This window comes from Piliocolobus tephrosceles, chromosome 9 (assembly GCF_002776525.5).
Source record: "Piliocolobus tephrosceles isolate RC106 chromosome 9, ASM277652v3, whole genome shotgun sequence".
NCBI classification, from domain to species: Eukaryota; Metazoa; Chordata; class Mammalia; order Primates; family Cercopithecidae; genus Piliocolobus; species Piliocolobus tephrosceles.
In genome coordinates this window covers 106,976,776-107,001,476 of record NC_045442.1, presented here as the reverse complement: position 1 = coordinate 107,001,476, position 24,701 = coordinate 106,976,776, and the positions used below count along the sequence as shown (strand labels likewise).

Here is a 24,701-nt window from a genome sequence, read left to right as displayed (position 1 = left end):
CCTCCTGGGTTCAAGCGATTCTCGTGCCTCAGCTTCCCAAGCAGCTGGCATTACAGGCGCTCGCCACCACACCCGGCTAATTCTTTGTATTTTTAGTAGAGACGGGTTTTCACCATGTTGGCCAGGCTGGTCTTGAACTCCTGACTTCAAGTGATCCACCCACCTTGGCCCCCCAAAGTGTTGGGATTACAGGCGTGAGCCACCGAACCTGGCCAGGATAGAATTACTTTGAAGACTATTTCCCCAGCATTTGGTCTTGTCGTATTCTTTAGTTTTGTGTCATGGGGCTACTAATTTTTTATTCCTCAGTGGTAACTTGATGAAATCTCTTAGACTTGCAGCAATCAAGTCCCTTCGTTCTATCATGGGCTTTAACTATGCAAGCAGTCAGCCCATTACAGTTTTTTCACAGACTGGTTACATTCAGCCTGAGTGAGTTTGAACCGGGGCCATTTGGGGGCCTTTGGAGAGGATGAAGATTGACCAAAAGCAATCGGTTGACCTGTGTCTTGTTTCCTCCTGAATTTGGGATTTTAGCTGCCTCCTTTGATTATGCCAGCGACTGTATCATACTTGCTAGGTTCAGGGCACCCCCTTGTGGTGCAACTTGATACGTAATTAACGTGAGGAAACAAAATGATGGCCAAATGACGAGGAATGAAGAGGACACGCGTGTGATATGATTTTATTGTTCTTCCCATTTTTAAAACTCTCAAATCAAAGCAGTTTTTCTCCTGTTGTTTCAAATTTATCAGTAGCTACAATACTAAGTTTTTTTTTTTTTTTTTTTTTTTTTGGAGGTAGAAACAAATCAGAAAAGCCAGCACAAATTATTGCTAAATCTCAGGTGAGTTTTTTAAAAAATTTTTATTACAAAAGTAATCATGAATATTCTAGGAATGTTAGAAGTAATAGACTGAGAGTAGGAGAATTACTTAGAATCCCATGACCCACATAGAATACCTTTGTTAATATTTTGGTGTGTATTCTTCTCCTATTTTTTTCTAGGCACATAGACTCAAAGGAAAGAAACCACATGCCATCAAGCACGTGCCATTTTTTTCTTATTTATGTTATTTTATTTTTTGAGACAGGGTCTAATACTGTCACCCCGGGCTGGAGTGTAGTGGCACAATCACAGGTCACTGAAGCCTCAACCTACCTAGGCTCAGGTAATCCTCCCACCTCAGCCTCCCAAGTAATTGGTACTACAGGCAGACGCCACCATGCCTGGCTAATTTTTGTATTATTTGTAGAGATGAGGTTGCACCATGTTGTGCAGGCTGGTCTTGAGCTCCTGGGCTCAAACGATCCTCCCACCTTGGCCTCCCAAAGTGCTGAGTTTACAGGCGTGAGCCACAGCGCCCAGCCCATTTTTTCTAGTATGATTTTATCCACTTAATTATATGTGTAAACTTCTTTCCCTCCTGTTACAAGATAGCTACTTCATCATTACGTGTGGTTGCTTGATTTTGTTGGTTCCACTGTGTGTGGACAAATACCGTATCATGCAGGCCCTCCTTGTAGATGGCTGTAGATTATTTCCTTAGGGTCCATTATTAGAAATAGAATGGCTGAATCAAAAAGATACGCAAAATCGTATTGTTGTTCATTTGTTAAAATAGAGCATCTTTTTGAGAATGCAATTTTTTTAAAATCTGCAAGTTCCTAACATTTGCATCCTTAGTCTGTGTTAGGAATTGTGTACCGTGTTTTACATGGCTGGATCTCACTTCATCCTCCCAGCAACCTATTATGATCTATTGCTATACCAACTTACTGATGAGGAAAGAGGCTTAAGGAAATTAAAGAGCCGTTATGGGACTTCCCAAGCAGGAGACAGTAGGCTTTCAGAAATTTGATAAAAATAGCACTTTGCATTTCTTGAATCTTGAACTAACTGGAAATTAATACTAAACATTCTCCACTGGTAAAATAGAAAATAAGAATATTAATAGTAAAAGAAAAGAAGAAGAAAAGGAACTATGCTTCCATAGATTTAGAAACACAAGTAACAATCTGAATTAAGGCTTTGGTGATTAGATCTTCATGTTGGAAGATATACTGGATGGCTCAGTGATTGCTGTGTAATTACAAACTCGAGACAGCTTGTATTACAGAGATCTTACATTTTTTAGGAATATATTTTCATTTACCACGATTAGTCTCCTAACTGGTTAAATTGCTTCCAGAGAGTCGAAAGTTGACTCTATGTAAAGTGACATCAGAAAGTCTTTAATTTCCGGGCTGGGCGCGGTGGCTCACACCTGTAATCCCAGCACTTTGAGAGGCCAAGGTAGGCAGATCCCTTGAGGCCAGGAGTTCGACAACAGCCTGGCCAACATGGCAAAACCCTGTCTCTACTAAAAATACATAAATTAGCCGGGCAGAGGTTACAGTGAGCTGAGATCACGCCACTGCACTCCAGCCTGGGTGACAGACTGAAATTTGATCTCAAATTTAAAAAAAAGAAAAGAAAAGAAGATCTTTAATTTTTGAACTTTGGGTGAGTGCTTAAATTTTAGCAGCCTCCAGAGTTTCCTGACATCTACCTTTGTTGCTCCCTAGAGATCATCATTTCGCTTTTCCCACCTTTACTGATACTTTTCTTTTTGCTTTGTTATAGAATTATATTTATTATAGAAAACCCTGAGATAGACATAGCAAAAGAAAGACAATAAATATCACTTGTCATTCAGACCATTTTAAGTAATGTCTGTGTGTTGTTCATTTTTGGTTCTCTCCACTACATCTGCATATTGTGTGTTTACCCAATATTTATTATTCTTGAGCAACTCTTCTCAGACTCATCAGCATTAGGAAAGAAACTCTGAACCCCTTTCCTTTCCTGCCACATTCAGCCTTTCAGAGAGATCTCAAGTGCCATTTTGGATAACAGCAATGTCTGAAGTTTCTTTTTGCCATTTTCTTATGATAGCTGATGAATTTATTAGGAGTCTTTGAAATAATAAACACTCTTCTGTTTAATTTTTACAATGTTATTATATTTGCCATTCCTTGAGGTAGTTGAGTCTTGCTGTTTTCTCAGTAATGTTCCTTTAGCTTTTTTTGTTTTGTTTTTGAAACAGGGTGTCACTCTATTGACCAAGCTGGAGTGCAGTGACACAATCTCAGTTCACTGTAACCTCCACCTCCTGGGCTCAAGCAATCCTCCCACCTTAGCCCTCCCAAGTAGCTGAGACTTCAGGCATGTGCCACTATGCCCAGCTAATTTTTGTATTTTTTGTAGAGATGGGGTCTCACTGTGTTGCCCAAGCTGGTCTTGCACTCCTGACCTCAAGCAGTCGGCCCACCTTAGCCTCCCAAAGTGCTAGGATTACAGGCATGGGCCACCGCACCTGGCCCATTCTTTTAATCTTGATCTAACCTCTTTATATGTGATAAACTGCTGATTATCATTAGCCTAGATAATCCAGACGTTCACTGAAAAACCTCAACTCCGGTCTCACCCACTCTTTTGTTTGTTTGTTTGTTTGTTTGTTTGTTTGTTTGTTTGTTTTTGAGACAGAGTTTTGCTCTTGTTGCCTAGGCTAGAGTGCAATGGCACGGTCTTGGCTCCCCGCAGCCTCCACCTCCCACGTTCAAGTCATTCTCCTGCCTCAGCCTCTTGAGTAGCTGGGATTACAGGCGCCTGCCACCACGCCCAGCTAATTGTTGTATTTTTAGTAGAGATGGGGTTTTGCCATGTTGGCCAGGCTGGTCTCGAACTCCTGAGCTCAGGTGATCCACCCGCCTTGGCCTCCCAAAGTACTGGGATTACAGGCGTGAGCCACCATGCCCAGCCACCCACTCTTATTTTTTCAGAACAATTTTCTATTATATAGTCAAAGCCATAAATCAAGCTTCTCAATTCTCCACATTGATTTATCAGGTATATGTGAGAGGCCTAATAAAATCCAGTTTGCATTTTTATTGCTCTTATTGTTGGACTCAAAACTTGTAGGGCGCAAAACTTTTCCCACACAGATACAACCTACTGAGAAGCGAAAAAAGGTTCTCGGTGAGGTTCATTTTGTAATCCTGAGAACACTTACCTGTGATTATAGGATCCTGAGGCCTAAAGTTCGTGAGCTTATTCCATTGCATCTTCTGAGAAGGGCTTCCTGCCTCGCCAGCATCCCGGGGCCTTCCCTGCTCTGATGCTGGGAGAGTCTTCCAGCTTCTAGGTTTCCATGACCTCAGTTAGCAAAGGCAGGAAAAGATGTAACAGGTAGAGTTGGGGTTTGCTCCACAGTTTGGAGGCTTTGAGTAATTGTGTATTTCTCTTGCCTCTTTTCTTTCTTTTCCTTTCTTTCTCTTTCTTTCCTTTTCTTTCTTTCTGTTGTGTTTTGTTTTGTTTTGTTTTGTTTGGACAGTGTTTCTCTCTGTTGCCCAGGCTGGAATGCATTGGTATGATCATAGCTCACTGTAGTCACTGCAGGCTCAACCTCCAGAGGTCAAGCGATCCTCCCACCTCAGCCTCCTGAGTAGCTAGGACTACAGGTGCTTGCCACCACACCCAGCTAAATTTTTTCTTTCTTTTTTTGTGATAATGGGAGTCTCCCTATGTTGGCCAGGCTGGTCTCGAACTCCTGGCCTCAAGCGATCCTCCCGTCTCAGCCTCCCAAAGTGCTGGGATTACAGGAGCGAGCGACCTCACCCAGCGTCCCCTACTTTCTTGACTTTCAGATGATATTTGTCTAAAGCAATGGCGGTAGCAACTTTCCTTGCCCCCGTTTCTCCAGGTATTTCATTTTCTTTGTTGTAAGTTCGTCTAATGAGGGTCACCTAGCAGACAGTGGTTGAAGTCTTTTTGTCCCTCTTGGCAGTCTCACTGGGTCTCTGGTCTCTTCCAATACCACCTTCCCTTGCTGGTCCTCTCCGAAGGGCTGTGGTTGTCCTGGTTCTCTGCCCCCAGACGGTGTTACTAATCATCTTATAATGGAAACGCTCTGTGATTTTCTTTCTTTCTTTTTTTTTTTTTTCCTTTTCCCTGTCCATAGCAGCTCTTCAAATCTATCATCCTGTTTTTATCTTACACTTTTATTTACCATGCACCTGCAGGGCTTTATTATTTGTGGTCTACTTCAGGATATTTCTTTCACAGTTGATGAAGCCTGTAAACTACAGAGCAAAGAATCAGAGGGCCCTAAGTAACCGTCACCTTTCTGGTGAGAATATATTCACCTAGAAAAGGGCTTTTATGAGGTCGCTTTAGCTAATCGTTTTTCTAATGGTGTCGCTCCCTTTCTCTCTTAAAGGTCTCTTCAAGTTCTTTTACTTTTTTTTTTAACCCTCATGTGCATCTTGGATAGAATATTTTAGTACAGTTTTTGTCTAGAGACCTGTTGTTTGACTTTTTGGCTTTTGAGTATAGCCATTTGTGTTCAAATGTTCTTTTACTTCTAGTGGAAATTTGTGTCTGATACGTGTGGGACTAAGTTCTAAGAAATATACACACACACATATATAAAATCTACACACAGTGGTGATATGGGTCATGGATATTGTATAATTCAATCATGATGGTACTCAGAGGCTCCTATATGTTAATAGTCCGTATGGATATATGTATATGCATGTGCAGTAAGATATGCAGCTATGACACCCCACTGGCTGATACTGGGCGCAAGAGGAAGTCACTCTTCTTGCGTGAGGATTATAGAAATTTTCATTTTTTAAGGCACAAAAAATATTTCACTGCCATGTTTTGTTTTTTTGTTTTTAAAAAAGTTAAGTTGCTCAAAAATGAGTCGGATACAGTGGTTCATAAATGTAATTCCAGCACTTTGGGAGGCGGAAGCAGGCAGATCACTTGAGATTAGGAGTTTGAGACCAGCCTGACCAACATGGTTAAACCCTGTCTGTACTAAAAATACAAAAATTAGCCAGGTGTGGTGGTGGGCGCCTGTAATCCTAGCTACTCTGGAAGCTAAGGCAGGAGAATCGCTTTAACTCGGAGAGCACAGGGTGCAGTGAGCTGAGATCGCACCACTGCACTACAGCCTGGGTAACAAAGTGAGACTCTGTTTCAAAAAAAAGTCAGTGGGATCAATGAGAATTAAAATATTAAATACTGGCACCGTAAGCATGGTAAACCAAAGGCACACTCCAGGGTCCACTAGGTTCAAATATTAGAATTAGTGCCCTGAATTACAGTGTGGATCTTCTGTTCCTGTATGTATTCACCTGCGGTGTGCCCTCCTGCATGGCAAAGCATGGGCAGAGAGCACTGTACCCACAGGCCTGCTTTTGTGGAGTAACCCAGTGGCCAGTGACCCCGGGGTCAGTGACAATCAAGATGGCAGCCTCGGGCATCACCGCCAGACTGCATTCTGGCTAAGAAAGCTATTTCATTTGGGTTGGGTAGGCTCTAGTAAGTCCCCTGGAGCTCTAGGGAGAACCTCAGGGACAGTGGGTCAATATGACACTCTCCAGTAATACAAGGTGAATTCATAAGTGCCTATGGCAGGTTATTTTGAGGCAAACCCATTGCTAGCTAAGGCTTCAACGTGTCTTTCTAAAATGTAAGGATGGAACTGTCATCATTTTTCTTTTGGGGGAAGAGAAGTTAACTGTGCTACATTTTCATCATGAATAAATAGGTGGTCCATTTGGTCAACCTATTCTTTTCCTCTTCATGTTTTCACCCCTTTTCTTTCGTATTTTTTTCTTGTTTTCTCCTGGTCCACAGGCTTTGAAGGGCATGCTGATCTCTCTTCAGGCAGAACTTGACATTCAAAGGTACTTGATGAAAATTGAACCGTCTCAGCGAGTTAGTACTCTACCTGTTCTTTTTCTGCATCGAGTTGCACCCTCATCCTGCACCTTTCCCTCACCTGCGAGTGGCGTTCTAATCAGTGTCAGCGACTAAACCAGATGCCTGCACTTTTCGCTGTTTACCCCAATCCCTGATTCAAAACTATCAGAGCCAAGTGCTTGCAGCATTCTGAAATATGTGCATTTCTAAAAATTATGAGAGTCAGTATTAAAATGAACACTAATTGCATGCTTGCTTCGAACTATTTAATTTGCTTTCCACGGATTGGATTGTGGAATCAGCAGTAATGCAACAGCAAGCTGGAGATCTTTGAATAATGGTTTGAAAAGTGGGCATCTCTAAGCAGAGATCCCATCCTTGCCAACTTGCTCAGGCAGAATACTCATGGCAGTAAAACAGAAGCCTGAATCATTCTGACAACCCCAAAGCTATGTCGTTCTGCTTGGCTCAGTTCCAATGTGTCCAATGTTGGGTCCAGATCATTTGACTTATATACATTTTAATAATGATCGTGATGGAAATAAACACATTTCTTTAGAACTTATATGCACCAGGCACTGTTCTAAGTGCCTTACAAGTATTAACTTCTCACAGCAACCCTGTGGGGTAGGTATACTGTGATCCCCATTTTACAAATGAGGTGATTGAGGCACAGAGAAGTTAAGTAACTTACCCAAGGTCACACAGCTAGGTGATGGCTGTGCTTAGGAAATGTTCGGCCATCTGGCTTTTGTACAAAAGTGACCTCCTTCCCATTGGTCAGCCTTCGGTGACCTTTCTTATCTCTTTACCTTCCCCTTCTTAGTAAGTAGTCTCACTGATCTCTTTTTAGGGTAACAAGCTCAATTTAGAAAGTTCCTGCCCAGACAAACAAACATAAAAGTTCAAGTTTAGACACTAAAGAGAACTGTCATGTCACACATCATCCCAGTTCTGATGGGTGTTTATCCTTAATTTTATTCTTAATCATTTTCACATTCCTAAAATTCATGCAAAATAGAGGCATCTGTATTATTTCCATGCACATGTATTGTGCACTAAGTTAAAATGCAGAAAGGGAAAGGAAGGGCATAGTGAGCTCTTCCTTACAACTTCACACCCTGCCATTCACCTTTCTTCCTACTTTCAGAATAGAGATTTGACGTTGCCCAGTGGGATTTTCCCATGAGAAGTAGTACAGAGTTTGGGATTCCCTCCCGCTATTCTTTTTTTCTTCTGCTTGAAACAAATAAATCTTCAGTACTGACTTTCCTTTTTTTTTTGTCCATATCAGCAAATAATTGGATATTTGAGTTTTTTTTTGAAGTCTTCTTTTTTTTTTTTTTTTTTTGGCATTTTCAAGCATTTTAAATTGTAATGCTGTTTTTTTGGAGATGGAATAGGATGTAGGTTAAAGTTGGAAATCGAAGGTGATCTTCTTCCCCCTTTAGTGAATGAGTAACTCTCAGATCTTCTCCAGATGTCAAATTCTGTTTTGAAATTGGATGTAACTAGTTACCTGTCTCACAAGACCAAGACAAAGGCATGGTGGAACCATTAAAGGATTGTTTGTACCCTTCTCCTCTCACATAGGATCCCAGAAGCTACAAGACTTCCCAAGTACAGTAGGAAGCTGAGCCATCTAGAATCACCCTACTGAGAGTAATACCAGCTTACTACCTAAGGAAAGCTAAATGCTTGGCCTCTTTTATAATTTACCGGTTGCTGTCCCATGCAACTTTTTTCCAATTACTTCTTGATAAATCAAGTAGATATTCTGATTATTTTATAAAAGTGAGAACTGAGGTTCACAAAGGTTTCATATGGAGTTGCACTGTGAGTTCATGGCAGGATTGGAGTCTGCTTTTTCATAAAATAACCTGATAAAAACAGTAAGTCCTCTCATTATAAATTTTGTCTTCTGTCCATCTCTTCGAACGCTGGTATATTTCCTAGAGCAGGACTAGAGGAAAATCAGAATGTTTGGTGCAGAAAGCTAGTTAGAACTTTCACGAGGTGTTTTGTTTTGTTTTGTTTTCATTTGAAAATCATTCCAGTGAAATTGTACAGGTGGTGGTGGTAGTGGTTTTGGGCTGACGGGAGGGGGCATGTGTTTGAAATTAATAGTGAACTCGACTCCCAGGATGTATGGGGAGGGTCTGGCCAAAAGCTCTGAGCCTTGGTGACCCCAGGAACCCACAAGAGTCCCTCTTGCCCAGTTCCCTGTGGCCTTCATGGCTTGGGGTGGGGAGGACATCATAAGCTCTCCCATGGCACAGCCCGTATCCTCACTGAGGGTGAGGGCCTTTGCTAGCAAGGAAAGCCTCTTTGGTTTGGCAGCAATGCAGTCAAGGTTTAGGGGTACCATTCCGTGGCTTGGGATCCCACATCCTCTCCATAAAGCACTGAAGCCAAGGCTGCAGAGATGAGCTTAAGACCTTATCTTTCTTCTGTAACTTCTTCACCCTTTTTCATTCATCTGCAGAGCCATGAATCCTTAAAACAAATCTGGTAGGACTAAGATATCAAATGCTGCCCTGCAGTGGAAATTTTCAATATTAATTAAATAAATAATTATGTTAAAAAAAAATAATGACTTTTGTTAAGGAGGTCTTCTAAGATATGTACTTAACACCATGTTATGCTGGTTGTATTTTACTTGAGATTTCAAAGGCTACAAGCAAGTTTCTTTCCTTTTATCAGTATAATAACAGCAATCCTCACACAGACACCTTTTATCCTGTAGCCTTTTAAAGTGCATTCCTGACTCTCTGAATTACAAAAGCATCTGCAGCCTTGCTCAGACCTCAATCAATGAGGATTTTGGGAGTCAAAGCCTGTTCAACTTCTTGCTTGTTTATAAGGCATTAGTTTTCTTGTTTCAGAAAGGAGAGAAAGAATAAATTAATTGATGCATTCAAGGCAACTTGCAATAAAAAGACATCTACCCTAAGGTAGATACACTGAAAATCAAAAGGCAAAATCTCATAAGAAGACGAAGCAAATTTTCAAATTTAGGTTCTGTGATTAGCTTGGACATTAAATTTAGTTTCAACTTCCCGACATACATGATACTTTACATAATTCTCATTATGTGATAAGGTAATACTTAATCCTTCAGGAAGCAAAATCATATCCTTTGTTTTAAATTCTAAAAGAAACATTGTTCATGCCTTTATAAAAGGTACATGGATCAGCATAGTAGGCAGGACCAACAAGTAAACAGTAGTATTCTTCATGTGGCTTTTGTTTTTTTGGAGACAGGATCTTGCTGTGTGACCCAGGCTGGAGTACAGTGGTGTGATCATGGCTCACTGCAACCTCAAACTGCCAGGTTCAACGGATCCTCCCACCTCAGCCTCCTGAGTAGGGTGCACCACCACTCCCGGCTAAAAAAAATGTCTGTTTTTTGTAGAGATGGGATCTCACTGTGTTGCCGAGGTTGGTCTCAAACTCCTGGCTTCATTTATCCTCCTGTCTCAGCCTCTCAAAGTGCTGTGATTATAGGTGTGAGCCACTGCATCTAGCCCAATTTTGTAATTTTGTATTGGCAAATTTGTATTGATTTTGTATTGGCAAGACGAAAAGAAGAAAACACATCACTGAATACAAGTTGCATGAACGTATTTCCGAAGGGGAAGAATGTCTGAGTTAACGAGATCCAGACTTGGAACTTACTGATGATCTAATTTTCTAACTTGGTAGAAGGATGCTAAATGGAGATCATAGTCGATCTAAGCTTTATTTTCTTTAAATAGCTTTTATCTCATTCTGGCTTTGGGGAGGAATCAGAGAGCAGACAATTCGAGGTGGTATTTCAGTGGAGTTTATGTCATGTTACAGGTAAACCACAAGGCAGGCAGGTGGCAGGTTGATGTCTAATCCTGGAGTTAAAAAGGCCACCCTGACTTCTGATCTGATAAGAACCCCTGTCTCCTCTGCAAGACAACAGATTTAGCAGCTCCTCTAAGTGGAACCAAACCTCTTCAAGGGGAAAAAAAAGGAATACTGTATCATCTACAAACTATTAAGAGGTTGAAAGGTAGAAAATATCTAGGGGATCATAGAAAATTGCTAAAATTTCAAATTTACCTAGAATCAAATTTTAAGAGCCTTTAAATGAAATTACTGTAATGGTATCAGAACTACAGATGTGGAAGTCTTATCTCTTTACAATTTGGAGTGCAATTCGCATGTCTGAAATTGATTTGATGGCCTTGGCGCTTCTTTTTTAACTGTATCACTTTGTAGAATTGGAAGTTCTTATAATTCTGGATTCTTGCCAAATATTGCATGGCATGAAAATGAAAAACATGTTTCCCTTCCTGTGTTTTCCCCATGCATTTGTGTTGTCATTTCAGCGACCATCTCTAACCACAAGTTCTTAAACCTAGAATCCAATCATACAGAATACATGAAAGAAGACAGGAATGGGCATGAATGCATTCAGGTCACCATAGACAGGAATCCTTCTAGATTCTAAATGTTTTATGGAAAAGTCTTCCCTTCCTCTGATCTATTCTTTAAAAATATCATGACCTATTTAGTAATTCTCTGATTTGTGAAAACAACATATTCTTATTTTGGAGACATAAAGTATGTATGTCACTCTTATCCTAAGCAAACTAATGCAGATCAGAAAACCCAACGTGGCATGTTCTCACTTGTAAGTGAGAGCTAAACATTGGGTACACATGGATATAAAGATGGCAACAATAGACACTGGGGACTACTGGAGCAGGGAGGCAGGAGGAGAGCAAAGGTTGAAAACCCATTGAATACTATGCTTGTTACCAAAACACCAGGGGTTTGGTCTAGGTTTTACTGCTCGCCAAACAGAAAGCCGATCACTGAGACAAGTACTGCCAAGGAAGAAGGCTTTAATCAGGTGCTGCAGCCAAGGAGATGGAAGCTCAGTCTCAACTCCATCTCCTTGACTGACTAAAACTAGGGGTTTATGTAGCAGGAAAGAAACATAAGAACATGTAAGAAAACAAGAACTGAGGAGGGGCGAAGAAACAATCATGATGAATGAGGGGTGTGGCATCTGGTCTGGTGATCTGGTGAGTGTCTGTTCTTTGATACTTTTTTGAGAGGCCTAAAGGTGTTGCCTGAGGAAGGAGCTCAGATAAAACAAATACTAGTTTCCAGCTTTGAGACCAGAAGAGTCCATTTCTTGTTCAGTTTATCAAAAAGAATAATCTATGGGACTATTGGGTCAGTTTCATGCTCACTACCTGGGTGACAGGATCAATTGTACCCCAAAACTCAGCATTTTGCGATATATCCATGTAACAAACCTACACACTAAAATAAATCTAAATCTAAAATAAAAGGTGAAATTATTAAAAAAGAAAGTACGTTACCCATCATGCCACCATCAAAAGAAAACTCATGCTGGTTTTTGGCTGTATTGTGTCCAATTACTAAATTATACCCCAAAATTCCATTAAACCACCTTTATTATGATTGTGTAGTACTCTGGAGTACACATACGTTGTAATTTGTTAACCAGCCTTCCAAATTGTTTCAAGATTTATTTATTCTATTAAAGATGTAATATGTACAGATTTGCTTCCTGACACTCCAATACGAGAGTACCACTTTTCTTAATTTTCCCAAATCAAACTAATCTATCCTGGCTTCAGCAATTATTGAGAAATTTATTCTCATCCTATTAAGGGGAAGCATTGTCCCCTCACTTGGAGTCATAAGGAAATCTTGGGGAGCTTGTCCAATCCAATAAAACCAGGCCAGGGCCTCTGAGTCTGCTGGGACTCATAGTGAGTTGCCTTCCATGCAGTCTGTTTGCAGCCAGGTTTATGGGGACCTTTGCCAAGCATCCTAAGTGTGAGCACCTGGTTTCAGCCACTCTAAGCATGTCACACATCCACCCTCCCAGTTGTGGGTCACTTCTTGCAAATGGAATACAGGTCTTTCGAATTTGAAGAGCACCATCACCAACCCTGACAACTGCCACCCTCTTCTTGGCTCTGGAAAGTCATCCACTCCCCTCTTCCTGCCTAATTAGGAGCTTCCTCCTTTCCTCTTCTGGAGGCAAGTCCAGATTTCTTTCCCAAATACCTTTACCTTCTCATCCCAATTTAGGGAGAGAGTCTTCAGAGTGGCCTCTGTAGCATGGAGATACCATTAACAACCCTTCCCTGTGGGAAGACCTTAGAACTTAAAGGCTTGGCAGTTTCCCAGGAGGCGATGGCTAGGAATAGAAGTTCCATAACTTTTTTGTTTGTTTCTGATAACCACAAGGACAAGGTAAATTAACAATACCTCAGAAGATGAATCTGACACACAGATAATACTCTATGGAGAGTATTTGCGTAGTGTGGTGCTTCTTTAAACAATGAGCAACTACCCTTTTCTGCACAGAGGTGTCCTTGTCGTTTATTTGTTTGCAGCTGTAGGAGGGCAGGGGGCTTTGCATGGTGACACTGGGTTGGCAGAGGGGTCCTGCCTGGCTCACTTCACTCCGCACAGTGGATGCCTCAGTGCAGGGATGACTGTGGCTGGCTGTATCTGAGCCGCCCGTGAGCACGGGGTACTAGGCATCACTGCCCTTTCATCTTTCCAATCTGATCATGAAATAATACACACAGAGAAGGAAAATGTGGAAACAAAAGATGCACTTGTACTTTGCCCAACTGCTGAATCATCTGATTTCCATCCAGAACAAATGCCATTCTGTTTTCACAGGTGAAAATCGTGAATAATGTCCGGGTACTCTTTGGATGGAAAAGGGAGAAAAGTGTTGAAATATTAGCCTTGAAGAAACAGGATATAAACTGAGTGTATCAAGGATATTTCATCAAAATAAATCCTAGAGAAAATGCTTCTCCTTCGTCCAAGTCAGGGAAGAGAAATACTAATTTTCAGACCTCAACTTAAGCTAGGAGAGACATGAGAATCTCAGATACGCACAGTTGGAAGCTGGCATTAAAGCGGGGTTAGTGAATATAGATCTACCTTATTGTAAGGTCCAGAAGTTCCTGGTTACTAGTAAGTCTGGCACGTATCCACAAACTGCTCACATGCAGCATCCAGATGTCCACTAAATACTCGATTTTGTGTGTGTGTATATTGTACTGTAGATTAACAGCAGGACCCTCTAGTGCGTGCACCCAAGGTTTCTGTTAAAAACAAAAGCTGCTGATTTATTCTCTTCCACCACCATTTCTCTGAGTCTTTAATGCCAGACCCACCCCAAAATTACAAGATCATAATACAACTAACTACAGTTCTCTTCTCCATTTGTGTTGCAGTTCTCACATCCACCTGTTGTATTTTAGAATCATGGGGGTCTCAGTCTATTCCCCCAGAGTGAGCATAATTGCAAGAATGGCACTGGGGAGATATTGACTCAGATTTTGCTTTTCTGTCCATAAGCCGCAGAAGCTGTGGGGAGTTGCCAAGAAGCCATGCATAGCCAAGCCTTTCTGCCCTTTTTAAAATGTTGTATTCTTCTATTATTTTTTGGAGATGGGAGTCTTGTTCTTTATCCCAGGCTGATGTGCAGATAGCTCACTGCAGCTTCGACCTCCTGGGCTCAAGCCATCCTCCTGCCTCAGCCTGCCCAGTAGCTGGAACTACACGTGTGCACCACCACACCTGCTAATTTTTAATTTTTTTTGTAGAGACAGAGTCTCACTATGTTGCCCGTGCTGGTCTCGAACTCCTGGGCTCAAGCAATCCACCTGCCTAGGCCTCCCAAAGTGCTGGGATTACAGGTGTGAGCCACTGTACCTGACCACAGGGCTCGCTGTTCTAAACATACACCTGCTGTTGGTCACAGGACTCACCAGAGAATGGCAAGTGGACACCTGAAGGAGGAAAACCTCAGCTGATGCTGTCACCAGGGAAGGGTTTATGTAAGGATGGGAGGTAAGATGGAAGCCAGGTGTGCCCGATGGAGCTCCCTCTCTTCCTTCCCACCCTTAGTCCTCAACCCAGCATGGACATTAAAGACTGGAAACTAGAAGGAAGGCAGAAAATGGGGAAAAAGGCAACTGCATTGTGGCTTGTAGAAAGGACTCTGTAAGCAAATTTAGAAGCATAGAGCTTCCATAGTGCCAGTTTGTTAATTTTCCTTTGGAGTACCATGAAGCAGGAATGGTAGAGAAAACCTAAAGTCTGTAGATGATTTATTTGTTAATTTAATATCTTGTTCCTGGAATTTTTAATAAGGGTACCTAGCAACTAGGATGTTCTCTTCAACTGAAATCAGAATTTTGACTAGGTTTAAGTTGAAAGTTACACAAGTGAAAGAAAAGTGTCTGAACGTCATGATTAAATTAACTACATCATTTAATGAGTGCTAGGAATGAGTCATTCCAAATATATTTGCATGTGGAAAACTTCATTGTATTTTCAAATGCCCTGCGGCAAATTGGGCATTAATTAGGATGAAGTAAAACTTCATCACGGCAATGTTGATTTTTCTTTTCACAATAAAAGGATGTAATCTGAAGCAAAGTGAATACCTTGGCTAGCCAGACACCCCACTGTTCCTGGCAATTAACATATTATGTAAAGCTACATTTGCAGGTTCCTTTTCGGGACCTTGGCATTTCAATTTAGGGTTTAAGGATCTGAAAACGGGAATGAAAAATACATCATCAATGCCTCTAGCTCTAACTTTCTTTTATCTTTGTTGTTATCTCCAAATCCAATAGCACTGCAAAGAATATGAATAAATTCACCCCCCTCGCAGGACAGTGCACTTGGTGAACATTTCAGCAAATATTTGTTTATGATATTAAAATGAAATCATGGCCATCTTTTAAAAATTAATGCTGTTCAACTATGTTGCATACACTTGAGGACATAAATATGGAAAGCCAGATCTTAGCACTACCTAGCTACGTATTTCTGTGGAGCAGGTGCTATAGGATAAACAATTCGAAGGAAATCTCAGTAAACTTTTTTTTCTGGGTGACATGATCTTTTCTTCTTGTGTGATGTGTACTTAGAGTTAGAAAGTTTTGGTCCTGCAAGGGATCTGAGACACCAACTAGCTCAACCTCTGGCCTTACAGATGAGATAGCTGTGACTCAGTGAGGTTATATGTGGACCAGTTTTGGGAAAAGCTGAACTAGAGCTAGCATTACCAGACTCCTGGTTAAATAAAAATTTGAGGCAGGGTGCAGTGGCTCACACCTGTCATCCTAGCACTTTTGGGAGAACGAGATGAAAGGGTCGCTTAAGCTTAGGAGTTTGAGACCAGCCTGGGCAACAAAGTGAGACCTCGCCTACTGAAAATTAAGAAAATGAACTGGGCATGATGGTACAGACCTGTAGTCCTAGCTACTCAGGAGGCTGAGGTGGGAGGATTGCTTGAGCCTGGGAGATCGAGGCTGCAGTGAGCCATAATCTCACCACTGCACTCCAGCCTGGGCAACAGAGACCCTGTCTGACTGACTGAATAAATTAATGACCAACCAACCAATCTTACCACTGGTGTCAACTCTGGAGTACACCACACGTGATCTTTGCTCTTTTCATTTGGTAGAATTTCAGAGCAAGCTGCTTTTTCTATTTTCTTTTTTTTTGAGACAGAGTCTCACTGTGTCGCCCAGGCTGGAGTGCAGTGGCGCGATCTTGGCTCACTGCATTCTCCACCTCCTGGGTTCACACCATTCTCCTGCCTCAGCCTCCCAGGTAGCTGGGATTACAGGTGCCCGCCACCATGCCTGGCTAATTTTTTGTATTTTTAGTAGAGAAGGGGTTTCACCGTGTTAACCGGGATAGTCTTGATCTCCTGAACTCATGATCCACCCACCTTGGCCTCCCAAAGTGCTGGGATTACAGGCATGAGCCACCGCGCCCGTCCCGCTTTTTCTGTTTTCTCAGTGATAACCCATAGTATGAGGTTACAGGGAAGGTTAAAGAAGATTACCACATGACAGTTACTTGGTACAGAGCAGCGGGCACCTAATATGTTAAATCCTTTATTTCTTCCCTCATCCTTTCATTAGGAAGAGATTATTTCTAGAGGGTCAATCACAGATGCAGAAGAGGAGAGAGCTGCACTGAGTCAATTACACCAGCATGTCTTGGTGACAGAGAGTCTCCTTTGAAGAAGAGAAGAATAGAAAGGACCAGTGGGGTTCAGGTGGCCTGACTGTACAGACCACCCCCTTCCTGTATGACCCCAAAGGGCTTACTGTTTGGGTTCCCGGGTTTGGGGTTGCCTAATGATTGGGGAAGTCTTCACAAGGTTGTGATGGAAACAGGGATCTCCATAGAGCAAAGAGGAAAATCCAGTCTTGTGGACCCTTGAGTCCTGCTCACGTGGCTCAGAGAATATTCCCACCATCCTCTGCTTCCCCCTCAGTTAGGAGGAGCTCTCCACTCAGTAGCATAGGGTAGCAGCTTCGAACACCCAGCTGTAGGCCATGCATGACTGAGAAAAGTTTTCACTGAAGGGAAAACGAGAACACTAACTCCAACATAAAGAATTTTTCACTAGCTCAAACCTGAAATTGTGTTTGTTTCCCCTTTTTTTGGTATTAAAGTATCTTTCCTTTCTTACGGTAAAAAAATCATACCACAGAGAGTAAGATTTCTTTCATGCCTCTTATTTTGCTAAATAAAATCAACATCCCTGTATTGTAACCCCGCATAAATTTGGGGGGAATTTTTTTTAGAAATTTTCATCTATGAAATAGAAAATGATGGGAAGTATTATTATGGAAACAAGCTCCAGAGAGTTTAGCTTTCTCCATGGTTCTTACTAATATGCATATGTGAACATCGTAGCAGCTTAGCTAGGAGGAACCATTAGAATTGGTGTTGGTCAGTGGTGGCTTGCTTGCAAGGCAAAGAGTTATCCCAAACTAGTGTAAGAACAAAAATTGAATTAATTGAATAAATTAATTGGAAGGACCCCACAATGTACTGGAAACGGAAAGTGGGAAGCCCAGGAGACCCCAGATGACTGCTGTCTTATCCTTTGCGCTCTCTGAAGATCGTGGGGATCTCACATCTCTGTTTTTTATTTTATTTATTTATTTATTTATTTATTTTTTGAGACAGAGTCTCCCTCTGTTGCCCAGATTGGAGTGCAGTGGCCGGATCTCAGCTCACTGCAAGCTCCGCCTCCCAGGTTCACGCCATTCTCCTGCCTCAGCCTCCCGAGTAGCTGGGACTACAGGCGCTCGCCACCTCGCCCGGCTAGTTTTTTGTATTTTTTAGTAGAGACGGGGTTTCACCGTGTTAGCCAGGATGGTCTCGATCTCCTGACCTCGTGATCCGCCCGCCTCCGCCTCCCAAAGTGCTGGGATTACAGGCATGAGCCACCGCGCCCAGCCCAACATCTTTGTTTTTTAATACAGATTTGCTTTATTTTTTTCTCTGCCCTTTTTCTCTGTTTCACTTCCCCTGCCCATTTTAACCACAGCTTCAAGTTGAAAACTAAGTTGTTTCAAGTTCTCCATAGACACTGACTAATAGATCCTCTGTCCTAGATCTAAATTTACAGGGGAGAGAATTTAATTGGACCAACTAAGTTCAGGTGGCTACTTCTTGACCCAATCAGGAAAGACATTTCCAGGGGTGAGAATTTGATTGATCCAACTAAGATCAGGTGACTACTGTTTAGTCCAATCAGGAAAGACCAGGCTGGAGTGGTTGGCCCTGCACTTTATTGCTCAGTTCAGAGCAACCCTTGCATCTTCTTCTTCTCCTCTCCCGATGCCCCTTTAAATTCAACAGTTACTGCCCCAAACTCCTTCTGCACTCAGGGTGATGCACCTCTTCATTCTTCTTGTCCATCTATTGCATATACATTATCTTTTGCCCCCATATAGACTTTATATGCTTGATGAGCTCAAGAATTTTATCTCTGGTGCACTTTTACCCATGGTGCCTAGCACTGTTCCAAAATGCTGGGTTTTTTTTCCCCAACACATCAGATCACAGGGTATTTGGCACAAGTGTCAGCAATTTCCATTGTCTTTTCTCTGAACTAAATGATGTCTCAGCAGCAAGCTGGCAACAGAGGGGAGGGTACTGCGTGTGAGGAGACTGCTAATATGTAGTGATCATTTTCAGTGAGCACGTGAATAAGAACAACGAAAAGAGGAGTTTACATTTGGAGCTAAATAGTTATGTATAGGAAGTGAGGGGGGAAAATATATAGCCCTACATCTTTGATTTTTCTACTTACCTACCACTACGATGACCCCGAACAAGAAACATTTGATTTTGATTTTCTTCAAGGATTATTACCTTCTGCAATGGAAAATGACAACTCATCAGATGTATCGTTTCTGCCGTGAGCTACAAAGATGACCATACAGCAGAGGTTATAAATGTAGCCATGTTGCTTAAAGTAATATTATTTCTTGGCTATTTTGCTAAACTGAATCCATCTTCTTTTAAAAAAAAAAAAAAATGTCAGGGATGAGGACATCATACCTTGATATTCTGCTGAGCACAGTAAAGAGGAAGCTACTTCACTGAGGACCACATGAATTTGTCTAAATCTTGGTGAACTGAGCAGTGATTTAGGGATAATTTTCCTGGCCAAATACTTGAAATGTGTGTCAAAGCCAGATCCCCATAACAGAAGTGGACTTTGTAAAAAATAAATCTAGGAATACACCACTTTGGGGATTTGCACAGAAAAATTAACCAAAGGAGACAATCTGACTGTTAATGCATGCTCCTTCTGGTCATGATATTGGCATGTAATCTGAGCTGAGTTTCCTGTGGAACACCCAGTCATCTCCTTAAAGCCTCATCCCTTAAGAAACACAGGGCGGAAGGTACTGACCTTATCCCTACTTTCCTCAATGGGAAGGTCCTGAGAGGTGTATAGGAAGGTGTGATTGTCTGGATAATGCAATTGATGCTGTTGAGAGGGGTTTTCCTGTACTTTTAGCAAGAAGCTGTTTATCCGATTCTCAAAGGGTACTGCCAGAGTATCGGGCACACCTTGGGCATCCATGAAAGAAATCTGTAGCCCAAACCTCAAGGCAGGACTGGCTAAAGAATTGTCAGCGTACCTTGTTCAAAAATCATTAATAAGGCCGGGCATGGTGGCTCGCACCTTGGAATCCCAGCACTTTGGGAGGCTGAGGCAGGTGGGTCACCTGAGGTCAAGAGTTCGAGACTAGCCTGGCCAATGTGGCAAAACCCCATCTCTACTAAAAATACAAAAATTAGCTGAACATGGTGGCACACGCCTATAATCCCAGCTACTCAGGAGATTGAGGCAGGAGAATTGCTTGAACCCAGGAGGTGGAGGTTGCAGTGAGCCAAAATGGCGCCATTGCACTCTAGCCTGGGCAACAAGAGTGAAACTCCATCTCAGAAGAATAGAATAGAATAGAATAGAATAGAATAGAATAGAATAGAATAGATATCTCCCTCGCAATGTGAGTTTACTGATTGTGGAAACAGTCTTGGTATGAGACTCTTAAGGGCCAGTTGTGTACAATTTACTCTGGTATGAGTACCTCATCCATCTTGGGTGCATAGAAAAGTATACGGTCCCCTCTGTTGTGAAAGCACTGTTAGAATTTGTCTGACAAAAGGAATTGTTTGCTATGGTTTTCCTATAATGTGACTTCTCTTAAACCCCCTGTTCAAAATGGACCACGTAAGTCAAACAATAAAAATCTTAATGGAGACTAGGTGTGGCAGGTCACGCCTGTCATCCTAGCACTTTGGGAGGCCAAGGCAGGTGGATCACATGAGGTCAGGAGTTCAAGAGTACTCAAAGTACTCAAAGCCTGGCCAACATGGTGAAACCCCATCTCTGCTAAAAATACAAAAAATAGCCAGGCATGTTGGAGCGCACCTGTAGTCCCAGCTATTCAGGAGGCTGAGGCACGAGAATTGCTTGAACCCAAGAGGCGGAGGTTGTAGTGAGTCGAGATCGTGCTACTGCACTCTGGTAATCAATCAATCAATCAATACAATGGAACACTTAAGGGCAATGTTATTTTCTGGTAATTTTCACAACTGATACTTTGACCCACCAGGTCTTTAGTTTTCTCTGTCTGACCCTTCTGATGGACTTTTCCCCCTTGTCATTATTTTTCCAGATTAATAGAGATAGCATTGGACATATTTTCAACATGATTAATAATAGCCTATTTTCCCACTTTCTTTAAAATGTCTTTTGCAGACAAGGAGCCCCAAACTGTCTCACAGTCCTCAGCCACCCAGTCTGGGTGACCCGGTCGAGCATTTATCAGAGACGTCCGCTGATTCTTTGGAAGCCATGTCTGAGGGGGATGCTCCAACCCCTTTTTCCAGAGGCAGCCGGACTCGCGCGAGCCTTCCCGTGGTGAGGTCAACCAACCAGACGAAAGAAAGATCTCTGGGTAAGCTTTAGAAGGCAGTTTCTGATGCCCCTTTCTTACTGAATGCGTGTCTTGTTATACTTCTGAACCTATACCCTTTCATTCAACATTCATTTGATATTGATTTGCAAATACTCTAGTACTGGGAAACTTCATTGGTTTCATATCAAGCATTGAGGATTTGCCTGCTGGGTAATCAGGTCAAGTGCAAGCTGGCTTTGAGTCTGGGCACATTCGGAAGTGGTTGGGATTAGTAATTCAAGCCAAGAGGCTAGTAGTATTTTACCTATGTTCCAGCTACTATACAGCAGGAATCCCCAGTCCCCAGGCCATGGACCAGTGCCAGTCTGTGGCCCATTAGGAACCGGACCACACAGCAAGAGGTGAGCAGAGGATGAGCGAGCATTACTGCCTGAGCTCCGCCTCCTGTCAGATCAGCTGTGGCATCAGCTTCTCATAGGAGCTGAACCCTATTGTGAACTGCACGAGTGAGGGATCTAGGTTGCATGTTCCTTATGAGAATCTAATACCTGATGATCCGAGATGGAACAGTTTCATCCCGAAACCATTCGTGGAAAATTGTCTTTCACGAAACCAGTCCCTGGTGCCAAAAAAATTGGGGACCACTGGTCTACAGTAAATTGTGAGGAACTGGCCACAGAATGATCCTCTTGTCACCTTGCAAACCTCTTCTCCAGTCCCAGAAGCCAGGACAGTTGGCATTTGTACCCAGTGCTGTAGGTTTCCACCAGCCCTGCTGCACCTGTCTGGTAATTCAGTGGAGGAGATGAGTGGCTGGCTGACAACGTGGCCAGCATCTCCATGACTCTTCATAAGAACCTTGAACACAAGGCTGTTTCCACTACCACGTGAAAGGATAGAGGGGCTTGGTGTGTGTAGCACACAGGTTTTCTGAAAGGTAGAAGGATTCTTTTTATGCTTTTACCACATATCATTTCCTTTTTTTGTATTGGAAGTTCACTTTCTATCTTGCTTGGCTTTTTAAATTTCTTTTCTTTTTTCTTTTTTTTTTTTGGCCCTTTAACAAAATGGACAAGTCGTGAGGATTTAGACCTCTCTGTCAACTGGGCAGATGTTTCTTATGCTTCACTGCCATGTTAAGGTTCTGATTTGGGTACCTATGTTTGCAAACAGATGGGCTTGGGGCTAAGAGGGGACAGGAAAAGGGTCAACATGCAAAAGCCTTCACGAGTCTGGCGCATGCAAAAGACAGCTGAACTCCACCATGTAAAACTGAGCAAATGCCTTGCTGGGAGAAGAAAGAAGAAGATAGATATGAGAGAAGGTGTCCTGATTTTGTTTCCTTAGCTTCAGATAATGACCCAAGCAGACTGGATTCAGACATTGTCCTAGCTGTCCTAAAAGAAACCCGACCGGGCGCAGTGGCTCACGCCTGTAATCCCAGCACTTTGGGAGGCCAAGGAGGGTGTATCATGAGGTCAGGAGATCGAGACCATCCTGGCTAACACGGTGAAACCCCATCTCCACTAAAAATACAAAAAATTAGCCAGGCGTGGTGACTGGTGCCTGTAGTCCCAGCCACTCAGTAGGCTGAGACCAGAGAATGGCATGAACCCAGGAGACGGAGCTTGCAGTAAACCAAGATCGTGCCACTGCACTCCAGCCTGGGCAACAGAGCAAGACTCCATCAAAAAAAAAAAAAAACCACACCCACAACTCTGTTATTATTTGTATTATCAATGTTAATATTTAACATTAAATTTTGTGTACTTGATCTTAGTAATCTAAGGTCCTCATTGTGTAAATGAGAGAAGACTAGAGAAAATGTGCTTTTTGTTGATGTGTGTGTTTGCTTGTTTGAGCTCACACAGTTAATTAAATGGCAGCAGTGGGAAGTGCAGGGCTCCCGTTCCCATTAACATCATCTTACAAATGAAGGGACGAGGACACACACGGGAGGGACACACCCAAGGAGCATCATGGGCCAAGACAGTGTCAAGATGACACATGCTTCCACACCGTCACCAGGCTGGGGTTTTCTTTCTGGATTCAAGAGATTTGTGGTTTCTTTTTTTTTTTTTTTCTTGAGACAGAGTTTTGCTCTGTCACCCAGGCTGGAGTGCAGTGGCAGGATCATGACTCACTACAGCCTCGACTTCCCAGGTTCAAGGGATCCTCCCATCTCAGCCTTCTGAGTAGATGGGACCACAGGCACGCGCCCAGACACCTGGCTAATTTTCTATTTTTTATAGAGACAGGGTCTCACTATGTTGCCCAGGCTGGTCTGGAACTCCTGGACTCAAGTAATCCTCCCACCTCGACCTCACAAAATGCTGGGATTATAGGCATAAGCCAGCACGCCTGGCCTGAAACTTGTGCTTTCTTAACTCCACTCACACTTAGGAGCCAGGCAAGGAATGGGATTTCTCTGTTGTGCTTGAAGGAAATGAGTAAAGCTCAGGTCTCTGTAAAGATAACCTTGGCTTTGCAAACCAAAATGAAGATAAGAATAAATGCCTCTCTGCCTTCCCCCATACCTGGGGAACTTTGACTCTGTCGGATAATGGATCTTTTGTCTTCAAGGAAGGAATTTCCTCTGCAGCCAAGAACGGTTGGCAGTGCAGGTTGAGACTTGCTGGGTTCAGGAACCAAGCCTTGGGGCAGAGAGACTGCAGGAGCTAAGGCCGGCTTGCCCAAAGAATGGCTGAGGGTGGTGGGTGTTTTCACACAGGGGTGGCCACGCTTCCGCAAATTGCTCCATTTTACTCAGCATCCTTTGCTGTAGAGTGCTGGTGTGCTGTCACAGCAGGCTGAAAAATGCATCTGACCTGTTTATTCTGCCCTCCCTGCGAGGGGCTTTTTGGCCTGTCATTTTTCACTGCTCCTGGATAGAAACAAAGGAACACAGTAAGAGGAGAGGAGAGAAATGAGCAGTTTCTTGCCAAAGCGAAGGGAAGCTCTGGTTCCAGAAAATGAGGCTGGCACTGGGCCAGCTGGGTTCATGTTGCCCTTGACCGCCTCTTTGTGGCCGATTGGGGAATGTCCCCCAAGCCGCACCTGGCCCTTATGGCGTAATCCAGTTGAACCTGGACGGGAAATAGAAAGGAAAATGTGAGTCACAGCAAGTGCAAATGCAGTCTCCCTCCCAGAGGCCTTGCTGAGCTTAGTCTTTGGGAAACTCCCCGCCTCCTGGCCTTATTTAACACACAGACGCACGGGTTCCTGGGATAAACAGTGCTCTCCAGAGAGCCCCGGCCATGAGCAGGGGTGTCTCCCAGCACCTGGGTGGCCCAGAAGCACAGCTGCAACTCTACAGGGCCTCAGATATGCAGACTGGATACTTTGAACTGTAACCCCCGGGAAACCCGCTGTCGACGCCATCTGGAAGCCCTGGGTGTCTTTTGGGATCTGTACATTGTCACTTTATCTCAATCCACAGAGTTTTAAGTTCTCCCATGAAGCCCTGTTGATCTTGCCTTTGTTTAAAATGTTGATGGTTTGTTCATCATGGAATTTTTTTATCATTTTATTTTTTGAGAGCAATTTTTTAGGTTTGTAACAAGATCGAGCAGAAAGTACAGACAGTTACCATACACCCTTGGCCTCCACGCATGCACAGCCCCCACCTTGAT

At 42.8% G+C, this 24,701-nt stretch overlaps 1 protein-coding gene across 4 annotated transcripts in view; it reads left to right on the top strand.

Annotated features, from left to right (window-relative positions):
* Positions 1–24,701, top strand: part of KIAA1217 (KIAA1217 ortholog) — an 846,584-nt gene that overhangs the window by 656,574 nt on the left and 165,309 nt on the right. For all 4 annotated transcript variants that reach the window (XM_023223197.2, XM_023223195.1, XM_023223196.1 and 1 more), the window contains one exon: positions 20,910–21,108. In XM_023223197.2, the coding sequence (XP_023078965.1) occupies positions 20,910–21,108 (199 nt within the window). The remainder of the gene's footprint in view (positions 1–20,909; positions 21,109–24,701) is intronic.